At 38.7% G+C, this 20,935-nt stretch overlaps 1 protein-coding gene across 2 annotated transcripts; it reads right to left on the reverse strand.

The window, feature by feature from the left end:
* Nucleotides 1–3,271: 3,271 nt before the first annotated feature.
* LOC112201910 (calpain-type cysteine protease DEK1) lies at nucleotides 3,272–19,656 on the reverse strand. 2 transcript variants are annotated; one of them, XM_024342832.2, is made up of 31 exons: nucleotides 19,127–19,656; nucleotides 17,137–17,387; nucleotides 16,363–16,545; nucleotides 16,080–16,215; nucleotides 15,400–15,530; nucleotides 15,202–15,316; nucleotides 14,122–15,115; nucleotides 13,890–14,000; nucleotides 13,610–13,668; nucleotides 12,649–12,811; nucleotides 11,794–12,067; nucleotides 11,527–11,677; nucleotides 11,313–11,424; nucleotides 11,061–11,226; nucleotides 10,899–10,969; nucleotides 10,689–10,780; nucleotides 10,406–10,568; nucleotides 10,145–10,216; nucleotides 9,077–9,454; nucleotides 8,876–8,991; nucleotides 8,490–8,787; nucleotides 7,497–7,816; nucleotides 6,902–7,253; nucleotides 6,451–6,771; nucleotides 6,267–6,371; nucleotides 6,054–6,182; nucleotides 5,315–5,695; nucleotides 5,083–5,220; nucleotides 4,597–4,833; nucleotides 4,055–4,503; nucleotides 3,272–3,758 (listed from the first exon to the last, which is right to left on the reverse strand). In XM_024342832.2, exons 1-30 carry the CDS (start codon nucleotides 19,249–19,251, stop codon nucleotides 4,198–4,200), a joined length of 6,450 nt encoding a protein of 2,149 aa, XP_024198600.1. In that variant the 5' UTR covers nucleotides 19,252–19,656; the 3' UTR covers nucleotides 3,272–3,758; nucleotides 4,055–4,197. The 2 variants fall into 2 exon arrangements, with proteins under 2 accessions (XP_024198600.1, XP_040363281.1); XM_040507347.1 differs by having other exon boundaries at nucleotides 3,272–3,775.
* Between the last annotated feature and the right edge of the window lie 1,279 nt (nucleotides 19,657–20,935).

A 20,935-nucleotide genomic window follows, 5' to 3' on the forward strand; every position in this document is an offset into this window, starting at 1 on the left:
GTTGTTCAAAATTCATATGCTTTCAGAGTAACTACTGGGTAAGGGCCGGAGTAAGGCTCTGATCCATGAGCCGCCAGATAGCATTCTCGAATCCATAGTTTCAATATATGCTAAGTTGCTAACTATAAATTATAAGAAATGCAGTGAATACTAGTATCATCTCCCCTCGTTGGAGACACCTTTGGTTGTATCCGATACTCACAAGGCGAAATCTTGAAATTGACAGTCCAAATATTTTTGGAAGCAGACTTGTTCATGAATTTGACAATATTGTTCATTCTCTCGATGGGTCTCAAAAACAAGAGTTTGCAAGAAGTGTGAGTGCTTTTCTGCAGCATGTAATACCAGGGTAATAATTAACTCTTTCAAAGTGTTCCAACTTCCAACTGTCATAAAGCTGGACAACTGCAGTTCCTGATGAAGAAACAAGTTGGATGATGCTGCGTGAGATTAGTTCCTGAAATAGAGCTGGTCAGTCAACTACAGTTGCCGTGAATTGTACGTGATTATTAACTATTGCCGGCCTTATCTTTTATACGCTTCCAGTATGGCAAATTAAGAATACAAACAATGAGATAATAAACCAATTCAAATCAGATGATAGTCGATCGGTATTTCAGTCAGCCAGCCACCTCCAAGAGAAAGGGCAGATGTATAGAACCTTTCAACGAGATAGTGCTTTTTCAACTCTCTCAAAAAGTCAAAATGGAATGTGTGTGTATATACGTAGACAAAGACATATACATATATCCCACAAGTCCAGTTCATTAATATGGCTCATTGTTTCCTTCATTTTGTTATCGTATTCTGTTGCATACTGTGTACTACTACTAATATCCATGCATGCAGCCAAAGTGAACGTACTTCTCTTATCCTTCGCCCTCACTCTTTCCTCTTCTCCCTCTTCCTTAAATTGGACTTCCGATGACTGTTGCCGCTGGCAAGGCATCAATTGCAATGCGGCTGGGTGGATCACCCATCTGTCGTTGCCCTCCAAAGGGCTCACACTCAAACAAGGTACTACTTTTCCTTCATCAACTGTAGTACTTGGAATTCTCACACATCTCACCCACTTGAATCTCTCCGACAATTACCTAGATCAAAGTGTTGGTTCCTTGTTGTCCTTGAGTCATCTTGAGGTCCTTGATTTGAGCTCTAACCTTTTTTCTGGGGAGCTACAACTTTTCTACCATCTTGTATCCGAGTGCTGGATTTGTCCAACAATCAATTCAGTGGTCCAATTTCATCTCCATTCTTCCGATCGACAAGCTAGGAACTTGACTAGTTTCCGGGTCAGCAACAATATCTTCTCAGGATCTATCCCGTCCTCGCTTTGTCTTCACTCTTCTCCTTTGATTAGTGAATTGGATTTTTCCTTTAATGATTTCAATGGCAGTTTGTCCAGTGGACTAGGGGAGTGTTCCAAACTGAAAGTTTTTCTTGCCGGGTACAACAACCTCTCGGGAGGACTTCCAGAAGATATCTACAAGGCTGCCAAACTTGAAGAAATTGCAATACCTCGCAATTCACTTGATGGAGTCATTAGTGATAGAATTGTGAACCTCACCAACCTTGCAATTCTTGACCTCCGTGTCAACCAATTGAGGGGTGTGCTTCCTCGATCTCGATTTTGGGAAGCTCTCCAAGTTGAAAATCTCGTACCTTCCTTTGAACAACTTTGAAGGTTCTCTGCCCGCATCTTTGATGAATTGCACAAACCTTATACAACAAAGTTTAGGAGGCAATCATTTGCAAGGGGAGGGGATATTTCCACGCTTAATTTCTCAAAACTTAGTCAACTCACTAAACTCGACCTCCTGTCCAATAACTTGAATGGCAGTTTGCCAATGAGCCTTTACTCATGCAAGTCCCTGAAAGCAATTCGACTTGGTGCAAACGATATAGAGGGACAAATAGAACCTGACATCCTATCATTGAAATCCTTGTCCTTCCTCTCAATTAGTTAAAGTGGATTGAGAAATATCACAAAGACAATGAATATATTGATGCATTCCAAATGTCTCACATTTCTATCCTTCCAATTTAGTTATGTAGCAGACGAGGAAAGTCCCGCTGATTTCGGCATAGCTGATTTTGATGATGGGTTCCAAAGGCTCGAAAATTTGGAGTTGAGCGGTTGTAACCTCACCGGTGAGATGCCTGCATGGTTGTCGAATCAAATAGTCTTACATTTAAATTCTAATAAAATCACAGGGCCAATTCCAAGTCAACTGGGGACTCTCCCAAGGCTGTTTAATGTGGATTATAGTTCAAACAGAATTGTAGGTGAATTTCCAAAGCAGCTTTTGAGACTACCTATGTTGTTATCTAAATCTAAACAAGGGGAAGATCATCATCCTGATTTTGAACTGCCTGTATTCGATACAACTGATGGTCTAATAGGTCAGCCACTTCCTATCCACCGGCGATATACTTGAGACACAAGAGCATATATGGAAGTATACCTATTGAAATCGGCCAATTGGATAGTCTCCGTCGCTTGGGGCTTGAGCACAACAACTTCACCGGCAACATCCCAGGCCAAATATCTAACCTCAAGGACTTGAATTATTTGGCTCTCTCCGAGAATCATTTGTCTGGACAAATCCCAACATCATGGACTAGTCTGAATTTTTTGTCATTTTTCAATGTCTCCTACCTACAACAAATCTGGAAGGGCGAATACCAACAGGCACTCAGATCCAAGGCTTTGATGTATCTGCGTTTGAAGGGACCGCGAAAGTTTGTGGTTTTCCACTTCCAAATGAGTGCCATTCAGTCAAGGGATTTGATGATCAAGATACGGACGATGAGCATAAAATTCCATCGTTTTATATTCCGGGGGTTGGGATGGGGTTCATCGTAGGATTCTGGGGAGTCACTGGTTCATTGATTTTCAGAAAGACATGGAGATATAGCATGCTTCAGATTCCTTGATAAGGTGCAAGATATGTTCTGCGTACTGATTGTTGTGCGTATCAACAAGATGAAGAGAAGGGTTAATGCTAGCAAGAATTGAATTTGTAATTTCCCTACTGTTGCTGGTTTTTAATTGACCTCTTTCTAATGAGTTCTATCCACCACTTCCTTTCAAGGAAAACTAAAACATTCACACGGTTTCAAATGAGGTGAATTTCTCCAACATAATCATCAACTCACTGAAAATGAGAAGAGAAATCAACATTGAATTAACAGCATCGGAACACCGCAAGTGGCAAAGATAATGCGCAATTGCCACATGCGCCTTGTAGTCCCTATTATACAAAGAACGAAATGAAATATTACAACTTCCATTGAAAATGTCAATCTTTGTACAAATATGACACCCTCAAATTCAAAATTGCATCAGCTTGAACAAAGAATTCTAGCTAAGTTTGCTGACTTATATCAACCTTGAACTAAACATTCCTATTCCTTTCCTCCTATTTCCCCCACATTTACAAGATCAAACCTACCCTATATTCATTCCCTCCAAAACAATCAGTTGTATGTACAAAGAAAATTACAAAACCCACGGCTTCCCTCTTTGATACCGCAGAAGCAAAGGATAGATATACTTGGAGGCCAAGTCAAGGGACGGTAGATACACCAGTTCACATCACATCATGACATTCAATCTTACTGATTTTCACTGACGAATAACTCGACTCTCGGATGGATTGAGCTTGTAGAGCTGAGTTCTGCCAGAGGGTATCACCTGTCACCTGGCCCATTTTTGCATTTCAAGTTGTGAGAGAATCGCTCAGTGTCTGCCCGGCCTGTACATGAACAAGGCCTAATTAATTAGTGCTTTAAGACACTCAATAATTTCCAAACACCTTTGTTTCGGCAGCAAAGTTATTTTAGTACCTATTGTATTCGAAGTACATAATGAAATGAGAAGTGCAACAGGCATGCAATTTTGGTAATTCAAATATGATAGGGAAGAATATACAATTGTTTATAGCATCAGGAAAGAAACTAGAATATGAATGACACCTTGTTGTTTCTTCTAAAAACAAAACAACAAAAAAATTAAAAAACGAGGAAGAAGAAGTGAGAGATGGAAGATTACCTTGTCAGCATGTTTTCTGATTTGTGGCCTATAACCTGCCAGCAGGCAAACCTAGTCAACGTCCAGCCCAAGCATTCAAAATTTCTGCAAATACGCTCTCAGACCAAAGGAGAAGAAAATAACAGAAGAGACACCACTGCATACTACAAGGCTTCCAAGGTTATTGATGCTTTTGTGAAAACAGAAAGAACAAATGGAGCTTCTTCGCCAGGGTGTATGGTTGTCGGCACTATTGTGTAACCTTTTGGATCTGGATCCAAAACCATTTCACAAGATATTTCTCGTGAATTAACATAATCTGTCCCGCCGACTGATTCATGTAGGTATATATTGTAAGCAGCTCGGCGACCTCGAGTTTTGAGTATCCTCATCCCAATATAGAACATCATTGAATCATGACTGGATTGATAGTTTCTGAAACCAGCAACTGTTCTTGAGAAGCTCACACCCTAGGCAGAGAACATGTGAAAAAGGTCAATAAAAAAATGTAGCAATAAAAAGATAATTATGGATAAATCTGCAACAGGGGGTCCTAAAGATACCTGTGTCAACGTAATGAATACATGAATTGGAAATGAAGCATCTGGCCCTGTGGCCCTCAATCGGAATTGTGGATTTTGATGCCATGTCTCATAGTCTTGGCAGCCACCAGCACTATAACTTCGCCATTGGCCATGAACAGAGTAGCGCATCTCAGGGGGATAGATACGGCAAACATATATTGATCGAAAATGAATTTGGAAGTCTTGCCAGGACATCCAGAATATGCCATCTTTTGACTGTTAAAAGAGAACACAAACTATGTTATGATAAGAAAAAAAAGATGACACCAATGGGATCAAATTGAATGGTTATAGATAGGTCATCAATGGTAACAACTCTGACATAGAAACCTTTCTTTCTGTCAGAGGAACTGAATGACTTAGGTAAACCTTCGGGGGTTAGCCCAGGTGATGATGTTGGGTGGGGTAAAGGAAACAACAAGGTAAGACTTATATGATGTGGAAAATGAATTACAATAAACAGACCTGTGGAATATGCTTCAGCTTATGCTTCATCCTATCAGTCCATTCAGGCGATGAGTCAGACCAGGGGCCATTCCACTCAACTTCATTGGCCCATGGATTGCGAATCTGAATAAGCTTGTGACCATCCACCTCTCTCACCTGTGTTAAAAAGATTAGCTAGTGTGACTAACTTTATCAAAATTTCATTTGGTTGCACATAAAAAGAAAATGTCTGGCGGGCATTCCAACTCACCTGCAATAACGAGTAGGCATGACCTTGCACAATGCCACTGGAGGAAATATGTACATCTGAACCAGATGGACTTCCAGCACCCAGAAGAAATCCCTCTTGTTTGAAGCGCAACAATTGAGACCATAATCGACCACTCGCAAGATCAATTTGGGCCTGAGCACTCCTCATATCAATTTCTTCACCTGCACCTCCAGTGAGGTCTACAAGAGCATCTTGGACAAGTCCACCTTCTAATGCTTCATAGGAGCCATGCAATTTGGCATATGCCTTCTCCAGTAAAGAGACCCACAACTCGTTACCTTTTCTACTAGTAGCAAATGCTGGTTTACCCGGTGATTCACAGGGAATCCAATCATCAACAACAACAGGAACCCACTCACCCTAAAGAAAAGTCAGGAACAAGCTTCGTTAGTAGTTATTTTTAATAGGAAACAGAACAATTTTATAGAAACAAGAACTTTAAAAAGACAACAGAGTAAAACAAAAGTCCACCCATACATCATTGGATACAACAAATGATTAAAGAGTTTTGTAGCTGTCCTAGTTAACATTAAGCAAAACCATCATCACTGTAGCCAGAAGTGAAGAATGTAAAGAATTTCCATTAGTCTATACTAAAAAAACTATAGATCCAACAGACAATTTAAACCATTTTTTTTTTGTTACAATTCAAATCAGATTTGTAACTGAGCTTCTATGGATACAGATTTAAAATTTTAACTCGAAAGTATGAAGGCACCTGAATACAGAAGCGGACAGTGTAGATTCCTTCCTCATTATACTCTGGAGTAATAATAACTTCTGATATTCGAGAAACTTCCGTCAGAACAGCAACAGCACTCAAAAACCAACAATCACCCAGCCGACCCTATTTAGAACACAAAGTCACTTGTAGATAATGCTGACCAGAATAAGAAGCAAATTTAAATGTCATTTTGATATAGGGCCTAACCTGACAAACATCAGAAGGATTCACAGTGCCAGAAAATAAGCACGGCCGAGTAGCAAGCCTGCTCTCTTTTACAATATCAGCAGGCCTCATCCATTCTGAAACGACCTAGATTCGCAAAACCAAAAGTCATTTAATATCACACTCATTAAACCTAAAAAGTGGTCAGAAAAGTCGGAAAACTTACCTGCAACTTTGAAGGGGGATTTTCCGAATCTACAAATAGTGATTGATCATTTGGAGGAAACTCCTGATCAGTAAAATTTGTTTCTCCTCTTGCACAGAGAGCTTCTTTGACGGCCAATTCAACAGAAAGCATTCGTTGATTAATTTCTTCTTGCGTTTCCATCCTAGGTTTCCTAAACCTCCTGGCAAAGGAATCCAAATCAACCAGAACTCCATCACGCTCTGATCTTCTTTTCCTTCCACTAGAATATTGCCCATCCCAATCAACTTCATCCCTATCATATAGATCTACATCGGCAGGATCACTATCCCATTCATCAAGCTACTCAAGGAAAAAAAAAAACACAAGAATCAGAATCGGTTAACTTAACCACTTATATCATCAACCAAAAATACATCCTCGATATTCAAGCATGGATATGTAATCATATAACATGACGAAAACAACATACTCTAGAAGGTGAATCTGCCCACTGCCAAGCATCTTCAGGAAAATCTATCATACTAGTATCAGCTGACCCAACAGCTGTATGGAGAGCAGCAATATCATCCTCAGTTAAGCACCTTCCCCATAGAAACACATCCATAATATGCATCTTGGACTCAGCCCCTTCACTGTCTGACCTCCCAAATGCATCCATATCTGTAGGCGGTCTAACACCTACCCAAACTTCTGTTCCTTGCTCCCAAATAGTATTACCCACATGCAATGGTAAACCAGTCTGGTAGCCATCAAAACCACCATCGAGATAGCAAGTTGCCTCACCTAAATCAGCATCAATTGTCATTGTTACCAAATGCCACCTGAAATGTAAGTAAGGACTCCAGTGAGATTTGACAGCTATCAACAAAAACGTATACATGGCTGAAAGAGCATGATTAAGTGCGCACTGATTTCCTCTCCCCAACACTTACTAACAAAAAAAAAAAAAAAAAGGCATGGCCTCACACACATGTACAACACAAGGTTGTAAGAAGGATGACGCCAATATTATATTTAGGAAAGACAATGCTAATAATTTTGTTTGGAAAGGACAATGCCCAAACCTTCCATCTGCAATACTAGTTGCACTAATACTCCACTCCTTTGCAACAGTAGTTTGTCTGTCGCCTTTAGTGATCAATCTAAGCCCAACTTGTCCAGCTTCAATTCCTTGCTCAGAACCGGCGACCAATATTTCCCAACAAACTTTCTTTTGAAACTCAGTGCCTAATAGGCAAACAGGCCCAGACACAGGTTGGATCATCACTGCAATGGAAAAGCTGATCTTCTGACTTTGACAGATGCTAGAATCAATCTGGCCACAGTGCCTGCCACTTGTTGTCGGTTCATCATCAAGAACGCATACAGCTCCGGAAATTCCTGTCTGCCAATAGCATTAACAACCACAGTTTTCACAATTAGGTTTGTTGCGGCTTATAGAAATGAGCTTAGATCCAGGAAAGGAAAAGTCCAAGCTAAACCAAGCCGAAAGATAAATTAGAGAGATGTATAAAAAATAAAAATAAAATTTTGATATAAGGTAAAACAGAAAAGCAACAGCATATAAACCCCCAAGGACTCAACGGATTTATTGGTCCATGAGATGATTGATTACATGGTATGACCACATAAAACCCTTGGACGTGGTCCATGCCTTGTATCTCACTCTCTATTTGTTTCCATCTGAGACAATCTCTCATGTGTGATTTCAACTTTAAGTATATCAATCTATCCTAGAAGGCAACAATCTCTCATATGATTTCAATCTAAGTGTAACAGTTATTCTAGAAGGCTACCCTGGAATAACATTCCCAAATCCAGGCTACAAAAAAAAACAACCATCACAGACAAAACATTAAAACATGCAAGACAAAGTACTCCTGTGGCCTATAGGTCTTGTATTATCAACTTATGTGGATGCCATTAAGACTAAAATATATTGAATAAAGTCCAGATAACATCTGAGATTCGAAGCTTCTTTTCACTAATAAAAATGGTGTTGCTATCACTTATATTGATTTACTTGAAATAGTTTGATATTATATAAGATAGAACACCTGCAGTGCTCGCCGAGTTAACTGAGCTGTGCGTATGCGACGCGCAATGCTTGAGACTCTCTCTCGAGCAAAAGAATCATCAAGAACAGAATCACCCCCTACTGCACGCACTGCAGCTGCCACAGCTGCAGCTTCCCTGCTGCCAGCATTAGGAATGGAGGAAATTAAAGACGCTTCTATCTCCTTCCATTTGCGTTCTTCCTTCTCCAAGAGAGCCTTTCTTCTCTCTTTGCCTTTCCCCTCCTCTTCACGTCTTTGCATTAAGAGTTCCTCTTCCATCTCCTTTTCTCTTATGTAACTACAGAACAAATATATCATGACAATTAGTCACACCGAAAATGGTCATAATAACATCGAGATAACAAAATGTTAGAAAAGATCTGTACCTCTCCTGAATAATCTCAAACTGCCTACGATCCTCTGGCATCCATTTTTTTATTTTCTTGGCACTTAAGTCTGCAAATCCTATGCTATCAAGAAAGAGTCTCAAGCGTACCTCATCCTAACACAACCCAAGAACAACGTAATCAATATTTACAGTAGAACTAATATATCATAGCTGTCAAGCAACAATATTCATAATTTACCTGTACTCGCTCTGCCTTAGCAGTCAAACCAAGCAAAAGAAGCAGATAACCACCAAATTTATCCCACATATATACCCATTCTGTATCAATCGCCTCTTCCAAAGCCAATATTCGTGCATGAGCACACATCTCTCTTCGGTGATTAATACTACTTGTTGGCTCATGGCGGAAAGTCCTTCCATATCTCATTCTTCCGAAGAATGATCCTGCAACTAACTCCTCATTTCTTAAGCGATCTCTCAATTTCATGACATCTGCTCTGGGAAGCACAAAATTTCCTGCCCTATCACGCATTATCGTGGGATCTCCAACCAAAAGAGCAGCTGAACTGGCAGACCTTTGTGGAGCCGAATAAGTTCCAGATAAAGCATTTCTGGTCTGCATGGTTAAGAAATAACTTCCAGTTACATACAGATACATCACTCCTTATCAAACAAAATGAAAATTCAGCTTTAGAAACAAAGACACATTAAAGACGACATATTAACATTTGCACAAGTAAGAGGTTTATTATGGTGTAATAGTAAAATGCTAGTCAGTCTATGGTGATAGTAACTTTCAGTACTCATTGAGTGTCATAGATTTATAAGCATTTCATTTAATCTCAACAGTCAAATGCCACGAGGAAGGACACACATCGCTGATAAGAAGTAAAGAGTATTGCAGTTAGTTACAATACTGTCATGATATCCAACCGATAACTTTTGGCTAATTATTGTTTTTTATCTGAAAAGAAACAGATTTTATTGATCAAAACAAAGATACAAAAAAGAAAGTGCATGAGTACAAAACAAAACCCAAGATGCTACAATAACAGCTGACCTAGGAGACACATAACTCACCCTTGGTCTAAGATAAGAGGTCCCCATTTCTTGCTATGGTAATTATTGAGCTATGCCCAACCAAATAACCTAATATGTTTAATTGCTAGCTCTATGCAAGCTATATTTATTATTTATTCACGATAGCTTATCACAACACAAATACTTATGTGTGTTTCTACCATGTACATATGGGAAATTCAAGAACAATGCTTGAAAAAACAGCTTATAATAATATTACTCAGACCTTGGTGGCAGATCTAGCAATAGCTTGAACAACGGTTTCTTTACTAAGAAAGTGTACCGCATCTTCCATCATCTACACATGAAAATGAACATTTAGTTAGACAAAAGAACATGAGAGAATGAGATAGAGATTTTATAGCATATAGAAACAAGTAATCTATAGTTAAGATCTCGAGCCATTTTCACTAATGACATAAATAGTTTCAAAATTACAAATTTGAATTAAGAGCCAAATGAAAAAATCTAGGGGAACTGCACAAACCTTGAGAGTCAAGCAGGGACGAGAGAAAGCAAACCCAAAGGCAGCAACAAGAGTAATTGCTGATACAGCGGCACCAGCAAATGGTGGATAAATTTTCAAACTCGCAACAACACCCCAGCCCTCAGTTGCCAATGCAATCCCATAAAGCACAAGAAATGCAGCACTATTATGGAACACAAATTACAAGTATCAGATAAAAACATATGGTCAAGCTAAACTGCATGCATATCACATGCTGATACTGACAAGAAAGAGAGAAAATTACACGGGATATCTGACAAACCTGACATTCTTTGCACAGTCTGCATGAGCATCATAAACATAAACAGGGAGAACTCTTGGAGAATAAACAACTATAGGAGGTGAAAGAAGAACCTGCACCAAAGGTCATGTAACACAGAATCAAGGGGATTGAGATAATAGAGACAAGAAGAAATTAAATACTAGTGTGAGCATCTAACATAAGAATACAAATATATTCAATTCAACTCACAGTCAATGCCCTCCCGGCAAGAAGAAACAAAAACAAAAAGTAGCCGACAGAAGCACCGACAAATGGTTTATCTGAATAAAACGAGTAAAGATGATAGGATTAGTATACAAGTGTTAAAGAGACAGTGATGCAATAATAAGAATGAATACAAATTATTGTCACCTTCAAACCATCCAACAAGAAGTGCAGCCAGTGCCAAAAGAAAAGCGAGGAAACAGACAAAGAATGTCTGGGTCCTTGTCAAATAAAAGTTGTTTGAGGCCCAATGATGTATAGCACCAATAGCCAGTACAATCATGAGAAGAACTAAAAGAAATGATACCCCAACCTGTTGTTAAGTCAAAAGAAGCCCGTTAGAGAGCCCAACTACCTTGAAATTGATAGAATCGAGGACAAGAATTGGTCCTCTCTTACCGTCCATGGTGTAACTACGACTATAACAGCTGATATTGCTCCGAGTAGAAGTAGAAGACCGATGGTTACAAAGATATAGACACCCCGAGAAAGCTTCCAATTATCATCCTTCCTGGAAAAATGAATTCCATAGCATTTCACCACAATGTATAAACACAACAAGCCATGGATTTCAGCCACAAAACAGTTACAAGAAAGCAAGGAGTTCACTTACCATTTATACAACCCCGAGCACAGAGACAGAAATGCTGGAATGCAAATTAAAGGAAGTAACGCAGCAAGGAAATCACCCTTTGTTGGAACTTGGTCATCTCTAGATTTCACAACCTCAATATAGGATGCACCACAAAATGACACGAGGACAGCTGCAAAAAGAGGGGAGTTCCATACAATTCTTGAGAAAACATAAAACAGGCTTCAAGTACCAATGATGTTCAATAGAAAACTAAGTCTTGAAGCAAGAAAATCTAGAAAAACTCACCTGTAAATATCCCGACACACACAGCAGAAAACATGGAGAACCGGTAAGATGCAAACCATGAAACAATTGGCAGTACACCAGTAACCACTAAAGCAATGGCAGAAGCCATAGCCCAGCCAATGTACACAGATGATGCATAAGGAGATGTAAAGCTTTTCTGTTCACCAGTCCATCCTTTGTAATTTAAGTCATCCAAGGGCTTTGCAGACACTATTGCACCGAGAGCTAATACAGATCCAGTAAATAATGTTGTGCAGAAGACAAGAATAACACCCTGGAAAAGTAAAAGATGGAATTAGAATTGCCCGGAATTTCAAGTCAACTACAAATTTAACGAGTGAAAAGTAGAAGAAAAGCTACTATTCAAGCAACTGAAGTGAGAAACCTCCGGGGCAAATGAATCTGAACCCCAAAGTACTCATAAAGTTTGAACCTCAAACTAAATCAATGACATTTTAGGTATTATCAATTAAAAATAAAGCCTATCGACAAATATTCAGCATATAAGATATCACTTCATAGTCCTATGTGTATACTGGGAAATGACATTTATAGAGCTAAATTGTTGTCTCCAGACTACCGCCCATCATACACCACGATTTACATGTAATTGCTCCGGAAATGATTAGCTTTTGGATATAGTATTTTTTATGATTTATATATTTTAAATGAACAACACATTAAGTAGTGGGATGTAAGAGCAACCAAGCCCATCAGTGTGCAGACCATGTCATGCAGTTGTTATAGAACTGTAATAGAACCCCGACACCCAGTAAGAGCCTATTCAAAACCTAATAAATCTACACTGCTCAAGGGTCCACATTTAACTTGGTGTAAAATGCATGAACAAAAAACCTCTTTTGTTCCCCGAATTTGATGGTTCCCTGCAGGACCTGCACAATGTAATTGAGGAACCCAAAATTGGTAGCCATTACGGATCCATGTAGGAATGGCAACAGAAAGGCATGCCACCATGAGGGGAACAGTCAAAGACAATCCCAGAAGAACTGATGATTTGCTGCAAAAGAAAGAGCATATATTCAATGAAACAGAGAAAAAAACCTACCGGCTTAGGGGCAGTTGCTATTATACAACTTCGAGAAAGTATTGGACAAGCAAACCAGATATAATTGATTTATAAAAAGAGGTGAAAACAAAGAAATCGAAAGGTATTTGCAATTATTTTGTATAAGGTGCATGAGATGAATGGGCATCTTGACAGGAAGTCCACATCAGGAAAAAATTAAAATTAAAAATTAAAAAAAGAAAGCAGGAAAGAGTCAAAAGAACCTAAATGACAAACACCTAATCAAGCCAAAATTCCTAAACCATAACTGCCTTCCAAATCCAAAAAATAAAAAGCACTGAAACAGTTTCCCACAAATTAACACTCCCAAAAGCACATGCACCCTCCTAAGACTTCAAAAAATCCTCCAATTTCTGTCCACCTAAAGGCTTGATAATGAATTCATAGGCTTGATGTTAAATAGACACTGGTTTGGCAAGAGAGTATATCCCTTTTAAGGCAAAATATTATAGAAAAAGTTTCAAGACTCTTTTACACAAAAGGAGAGGGAGAGGGAGAGAGAGAGAGAGAGGAGAGAATTGGGGGGGGAGGCATCTTCTGTTCATTCAGACATTGTTAATCCTTTCAACAATCTTTATACAATTTGATACCAAAAAGTTTAAAAGAAAGGATTTAGTTTTCTCCATATGTGATGCGCCCTATTCTCCAAATAAATGTCAGAAGAAGAAAACAAATTGGTTTTCATATAAAAGAAAAAATTACTCGAGTGATTACATGAAAAGAACATACCTCAAGAAGGAAAGCAATAATCCAACGCAGGTGCTCAGCAGCCAAGCAACAAAACCATACTAAAGAAACATGACATTTTAAGAGTCAGCATAAGCAATAATATAATAACTTTAGATCCAAAAAAATGTCACAGTAAATTAGCAATACAGGAAGAATAATATCAAAACCATCATCCAAACAAAATTACAATATCAAAATCAGTTGAAGAGGAGGAAGAGATGAAAGTATAACACCAACTTCCAACCCAATCAAATATACCAGCAAAGTATGTAGTAAATACCTTGCGTGGCTTAGAGGTCATGGCCATTTCTTCTGCTTGAAGAGATCGAAGAAAAGCCATGATTGAACAGACCACAGGAGATAACAGCAGCACCGCAAACCCAAATTCAAACTGTAAAGATAAAATTTCATAAGTTTTGTACTGGTACAATATAACTACGGGTGTCACATTTATAGAATAAACTTACAAACTAATAGAATAATAATGTAGAGTAAAATGAGCCCTTACTCACCTGTTGATGTGTCGCATTTATTATTTTGATTATCTTTGGACGGACAATTGCCACAGCAATTGTTTCGAGGATGAAAACAAAACTAAAGAGAACCCATGCTCTCTCTGGGGTACCTACTACATGGTGCAAAACAAGCCTAGATAATTGGAGCCATTTTTCAAGCCCGTGAAGCCTCAGTTCTTCTGATAAAGAGATTTGATTGGGTAAACCATTATCCACACTGTTTGAGTCAGCTATGGTGATATCTGTATTGTCACGATGATCTCTATCAGCATCCAAACTACTTCTTTGAAGTAATGCCAGAATGGTTGGATCCAAGCTCTTCTCCTTCAACATCATAACAAAGTTAGGATCCAGTCCTTTATCCTGCAAAAGATTAACTAGTTCAAGGTCACTTTGTCTTCCCCTCTTCTTTAGCATAGATGTTATCCTGGGGTCATTCAACCTTTCTTGCAATGCAAAAGCTAAATTCAGATCTAAAGTTTGTTGACTTGCAGAATTTGATGCACTGGATTCACAGCCTTGGCTTTCAAGACCACTGCTAGAACAAACCACCAAGGAAGTTCCCACTTCAGGCTCTTGGATTACTGAACGACAGGAACTGCTACACAATGCTATACTTGGCCTCCCACTATCTATGCTTTTATCACTATTAATCCCCTCGTGAGAACTCGCAGTTCGTAATAGAACATTACTCCAGTTATTAGCATCAACCGTGCTCTGTGTTGCGCTCCTGTGACTTGCTTCAACAACATTACCAAGGCAACCTGCTTCAACACTACTACTGCGTTTCATGCTTGAGCCACAACCTTCAGACGAGCTTGATGAACTGTTCTGTTCTTTTTTGCGGAAACCCTCTCTGAGGCGAATAACAGTACTCTGTAAGGCATCTCTCCTTGCAGCCAATGGGTTTGTTACAGATAAATGACGAGAAACAGAAGCACCTAATAAAACAGATGCTACAACTGCATAACTAATGCAGTGCCCCAAATACCTGAGAGAAAGAAATGGCAATATCTATGACGACCATGAAAAACCAAAGCAGTGGCATTACAATTAAAGTATCAAAGATGCACACACCAGTAGTGAACGCCGAAGCAAATGAGAAAAATTCGAGATGTGCCGGCAACAAATAATGCTGCTACACGACTATTAAGGAGTTCGAAACCATATAAACATGCTCCCATGTTCCAATCTACAGCATTATTGATGAGAGAAAATTAATAAATAAATCCCATGTGATTCATACAAATAGATAAACATGGTGATTTGGTTTACCAAGAATTATCACAGCAGCTGATGTAATGGCTCCAAGCCAACGTGCGTCCTTTGCAGTAAGTCCATATAGGATTGAGTACACGAGAAGAACTACAAGTGAGCCAAGGTAAAGAAGCCCAAGATGTGAAGCCCTACAATCAAGTGATAAAATGGGAAAATGAGGAAAGTAATTGAACAAAATTCTGGGAACCAGAAAGAAAAAGTGCACTACATAAAGGCACAAGTCTATTATAAAAACCAACATCAATGAGACGTGAACCAACCATGCCATTTCTCCCTAACGGAGGGCAAAAACCTGGAGAGAGTCCACGAAGTTTAAGATAAGTAAATAAGGTCTAGACCATTTATTAACTGTGAAAGTGATCCACTCACCATCCCTCTTTTATCTGGAATATTTTAATAAGTATCGATAAGGATTATTTAGACCATTTCTTTACTGAAAAGAGATCTGTTCACCGTCCCTCTTTTATTAGCAATTGGATTCATTCAAAACAAAAAAACTTGAGAATATCAACAAAACGCTGTGAAAGAGGCACAACTAATCACTTTACAAGCATTTATTAAACAGAGGACAGGGGAAAAGAATAAGTGCAACTACTTCAGAGTTGGACAAGCAATTCCTAACTGATACCAAGCAAAAGTTCAACTGCGAAAATAAAACATGAACTTAGGGGGCTTGCCTGCTAGATTGTCGAGGATATAACTCATTCGGATCTGGTGGTTCTGGTAAACAGGCCACAGGACCTACTTCTATACAATCAGAATAAGCAAATTTGTATGCCTTCCTCACATACTCATCGACATCTAAGCCATTTCCTGCACATATCAACAGAGATTACAGGAGGAAAACATTTTGATTGCAGAAATTACAGATTATCACTTCAGTTAGATTAACATCTTTCAATTGAGAAACAGAATGCATTGAAGAAAAATATACTAAATGGGATAGGATTTGCAAGGTACCATTAAACACCATTCTACAGATAAAGAGCATGTTGATTGCCAAGGCAATTGCTGATACACCAAAAAAGAAACCAGAAGGCGAATACCGCTGAGATGCTTTTGAACCAGCTGTAACATATACAGCACAGAGTTCATAGGCACAGAGAAGGGCAACAGCAAGAAGAAGAAGAATAGCAACAGCCCCTGTTTAATATAAGATTTCAAACCAAGTTTAATACTTGCATAAAATCTGTAAATAGACAGTATAAGAACATAAATATGAAAAGCAAAAACTTAGGTATTTCAAGCCACTATAATTAATCGAACTAGATCCCCAACAAAACCTTCAATTGTCTAAGTATATGCAAGTAACTTCCACATGAGTGCACTAATAGACCTATCAAGTATCCATCATTAATTTTTTTTTTTTTTTTAAGGGGAGCATCCATCATTAATATCACAACCTGAATTTATTTAGCATTGACATTCTATAGCTATTTATCCAGTAGCGGACTGGCAGTAAGCCAGGACCAGGGATAGCCAGCCTCAGCTAACAATGTTTGTTCACTTATAATGCATGTAGAACTATGTGCCATAACTAACTCATCAACCATATGACGACCAAGGCACCATTTGCAATAACTCTGTGTTCATAAAGACAATACCTTGCCTTGCAGGGTTTTCTTATTATCTTAAGAAATTCAGACCTTACTACCTCTTTACATTAACTAAACCATCATATTAAGAAAAATAAAGTTGATATATCAATTAGGAAAAGGTCCAGGAAATACATACTTGAGCTCTGCCATTGCGTTCGCCACCAAAGCATGATTGAATAGAAAGCCAGTAGAAGAGCAGTACCAGCCATAATAACAGCCAGACCAATTATATGTCGATCCAATATTACAACCAACCAGCTTCCCCATACGATTAGTACAAGAACTGGAGAAATGACAAGAATCCATGCAGAGAGTGACAGAAAACCACATACTATATCCAGCTGGGGTCCGTGTAAGATATCTGGCCATTTCCTGGCGAATATCCAACTGAAAAGACAAAGAGAGGTGACACAATTATAATTGGAGTTAAAGCCACAGTGAGTGAGAGAAGAATGACTGTATTAGTTTAATACTCTACGCATCCAAACTTAAATCAATTACATCAATGACAAACAAATACCGTTAATAGTCACAATAGGGTAGATAAGTGCATAAAACAACGTCATAATTAATCTAAACGAACAAGTAGAAGGCTTCCAAAGAATCAAAGATACCAAGTTATTTTCACATCAGCATTTATAAACAATTGTACCAGACATCACCTATTCATTATTCCTCACTCAGTAATAAGGTCAGAAAAGAAATGCAACTTTCACTCTAATACAATGCCTCTTTGATGCAATTCATAATTTATCATTTGTTAACCAACCCTGTCAAGAACATAATTAAAGACGGGATAAATCCAGGTCTTTGACATCCATGGTATTGTTCCACTTGTACAAAATAGAGAGTCTAAAATTGTTTGTGCTCCAGCAAAGCGCCCTCCAATAGGAAATGATCCTTACTCCTTAACTTTGGATGAAGAAACCACACGGATGTACATCAACGCAAGAAATGCTTATCAGGCACATGTGTGGCCGTACATATCCAATAAAAATTAGGGTCAGGGTTTGAAATATCAGGTGATACTCTGATAAATTTGCCAATATTTCCTTTTTCACAAGGGTCAATATTTCATATCTCTCAACAAATGCGCTCCTCAATTCCAATATATCAGACATATCTGTCCTTTAGTGTGAGTGCCGATATCCTCTAAATTGAGAAAGATATCAAGCATGCAAAAGGAAACTATTTTGAAAAATCATTTGGACCCATTACTATTTAATTTAAAAGTGTGATACCAAAATCTTCCCCACAAAGTTAATAAAACTCTAAACTTTGTATCCAAACCAAAATAAATAAATTTATTGTCAAAACTCTTGTACTCAAAACCCAAAATTTATGAAGGTCTAACCAGCAATAATTTACCGTAATCTTCAGTTTCCAAACAAAACCAGATATAAGAGTGGTTAAGGTAATGCGTTGATGAAATTTTTACCTAATTACAGTTCAGGTCCATACATTGCAAGTACAATAGTGATTAAGGTAATGCATTTGATATACTCTTTAGTCTTGGCAAATATAGGAAGAAGCTTTCTCCACCACTTGACCTTACTTGGTTCAAAAACCAAAACGTATACTCTGCTGTTAGACCTCTTAAAAAACCAAGCGGCTGAGTTAATACAAAATCAGCTAGTTAACATCAAAGAAGGAAGAGCCTCATCGACCTCTTTGACCAGATTCTTGCTCTTGTGGATGAGTGTCTCCTACGTTTGGAGGTTCAACAAAAGCTCAAAGTCTCAAACTTTATGCAATGGGAAAGAAAAATATAAAAGCTGAGACTCTAGAATTCTCACTCCTTTACACCCAAATCTGTCACAAACCAAACTCTTCTCGGAGCCCTCGTTGAAATTCCTTTAACCCGAAAATTTCCAACCTTGCACACTGAATGTAGCCCTCCTTAGCCTCTATCTATAAACCCAATAGGCAACCCATAAACTACATTTGCCACTGCTATCATGAAATTCTAACTAAACTACAGTTTGAATCCATATATGAACAAGTACATGAATTACAATCTACTAGCATAAGTTAAGGCAATGCATTAAATCTACTCTTTAGTGCTGGCAGATACAGTAAGCTAGAAATTTTCGAAAAAATTGAAGAAAAAAACTTGGTGAAGTTACCTGTAGATCCTCCACGGCCTCCAATTCACAAGCCAGAGTATAGAAAATGAAGCAGAACCCAGAACGGAGAAAAGGGTTCCTGAAATGACGCATGCGAGCAGCACGTGACGCTCATCTCCTTCCATGGCTTCCCTCTCTCTCTCTCTCTGTCTCACTTAGATAACACATGCATTTCCCCCAACTTCCAAATTCAGTGGGCACCCAGTAGCCTCAATTGGCTAGAATGGCAGTAGCATGCGTGGTGAATTCAGGGGAAATGGGTCATATTGGAAGTTGATTTTGAGGTTTGGGACTAGGGTTTGGAGCTGAAATTGGAGCTGGGCAGTAAAGGAGGAGCTGAACAACAGGAAGATGATGGGAGGAGGAAATTAGGGCTTGATTGGTTAAAAAGATTTTGGCTTTATGTTTGTTTGGGGTTTTTTTCTCACAGATTGTTTTCAGAAGGAGAAAGAGTAAAGATTAAAACCCTACTGAGATATATCTTTGTGTGAACTGTGAAGTGAAAAAAAGGGAAGAGCTTTTTCAGAGAGAGACAGACTCACACAGATAACTAAATTAAAATTATTTTCCAGTAGGGAAAAAAAAAAAAATCAAAAAGTAAGGAGAGTGGCCATAAAATAACAGCTATCTCTGTGCCCTTGAGGGACTAATACTCACTTTTTGGGTTGTGCGAGTGTGTGCCACGCGCAGATTGAGTGGAAGGAGAAGTCTTGCTGGGGGTACTTGGCTCCTGGCTATTGGGAGGTGGTGTGAGGTGGTTTGGTGTGGGAGTGAGAGTAGGAGTGGAAATTTCAGGGGTGACCAGTGTTTATATTCAGACAAGAAAACAAAGCCTGAAAATTCAATAAGACTTGCCACAAAAGGGGCCACATTTAGGAGTTTAATATATTTAGGGAGTCAAGATTGTTTGCCATGGGAGTGATTGCTTCATTTCTTGAATTAGTAGGTGTAGAATAATGTGATCCTACTACTGTGTTTGTTTAATTAGGTCAAGAATTAGAGGAGGTGGGTTTATTTTTCTTTAGTATTATAATTCTTGTGATTGACTAGTGCCCCCCGATTGGTCTTTGACGGAAGGAGGAGGAGTAGACTTTTTTATTGTAACTTCAAAAACTAGATGGGGATTTTGAAATGAGGTGTCCTTGCTGCTATGTCAAATCAAATGCAAACCAAACCAGAGCTGAGCTAATATAGCCAAACTGTCAGCTGCACAATTTCCCAATTGATTTGGCTTTGGCTGAGACCATTTGAACAACAAGGTCTGCAGTACCTCAACTGCTTGTTGGCTCCAAGCAAAGGCTTGACCGCCATGAATGAAATGTAGAAGAGCTTCCCAGTTGGCAGCAATAGGCAATATTAAGCTTGAAATAATCTTCTGTTATTAATTTCATAATCTGGGCCTCTTCTTTGTTGTCATTACTCTTGAGTTTGTAGAGGAAGACCCAAAATGCCAAGAAAAGACCTTATTATACGTTAGGTTGTAAAAGATGGTGTTAGATTTCAGTACACTAAGAACTCTGGCAAAGATGAAAATTGCAGATAGAAATTGCGTGGAGCTGCTGCAGATCGTTTATCACTTTGTGGGGCAACAGAAAAAACCCAAAAACCCATTTCATGCCGCGCAATACGGGCTTCGTTTAGGGCCTAAGTTTGTCATAAAGACCTAAACTTGAACAAAGACATGTCACAAGAGTAGGGTCTTCCATGAAGACAAAGTCGTAGGATGAGTGCTACTTAGTAACTACGTTGAAAATGAAATGAGAGGCATTCAAATGCTAAAAGCTTTGGGACTTTTACATATATTGATAA

This window comes from Rosa chinensis, chromosome 5 (assembly GCF_002994745.2).
Source record: "Rosa chinensis cultivar Old Blush chromosome 5, RchiOBHm-V2, whole genome shotgun sequence".
Lineage (NCBI taxonomy): Eukaryota > Viridiplantae > Streptophyta > Magnoliopsida > Rosales > Rosaceae > Rosa > Rosa chinensis.

Bases quoted from the DNA above. Each gene is read 5' to 3' on its own strand.
- LOC112201910 (XM_024342832.2), bottom strand. From the start codon at position 19,251: ATGGAAGGAGATGAGCGTCACGTGCTGCTCGCATGCGTCATTTCAGGA. The intron at 17,388-19,126 runs GTAACTTCACCA...TTGTCTTTTCAG, and splicing joins AGGCCGTGGAGGATCTACAG to TTGGATATTCGCCAGGAAAT. The intron at 10,569-10,688 runs GTTTGTCAGATA...GTTCCATAATAG, and splicing joins GACTGTGCAAAGAATGTCAG to TGCTGCATTTCTTGTGCTTT.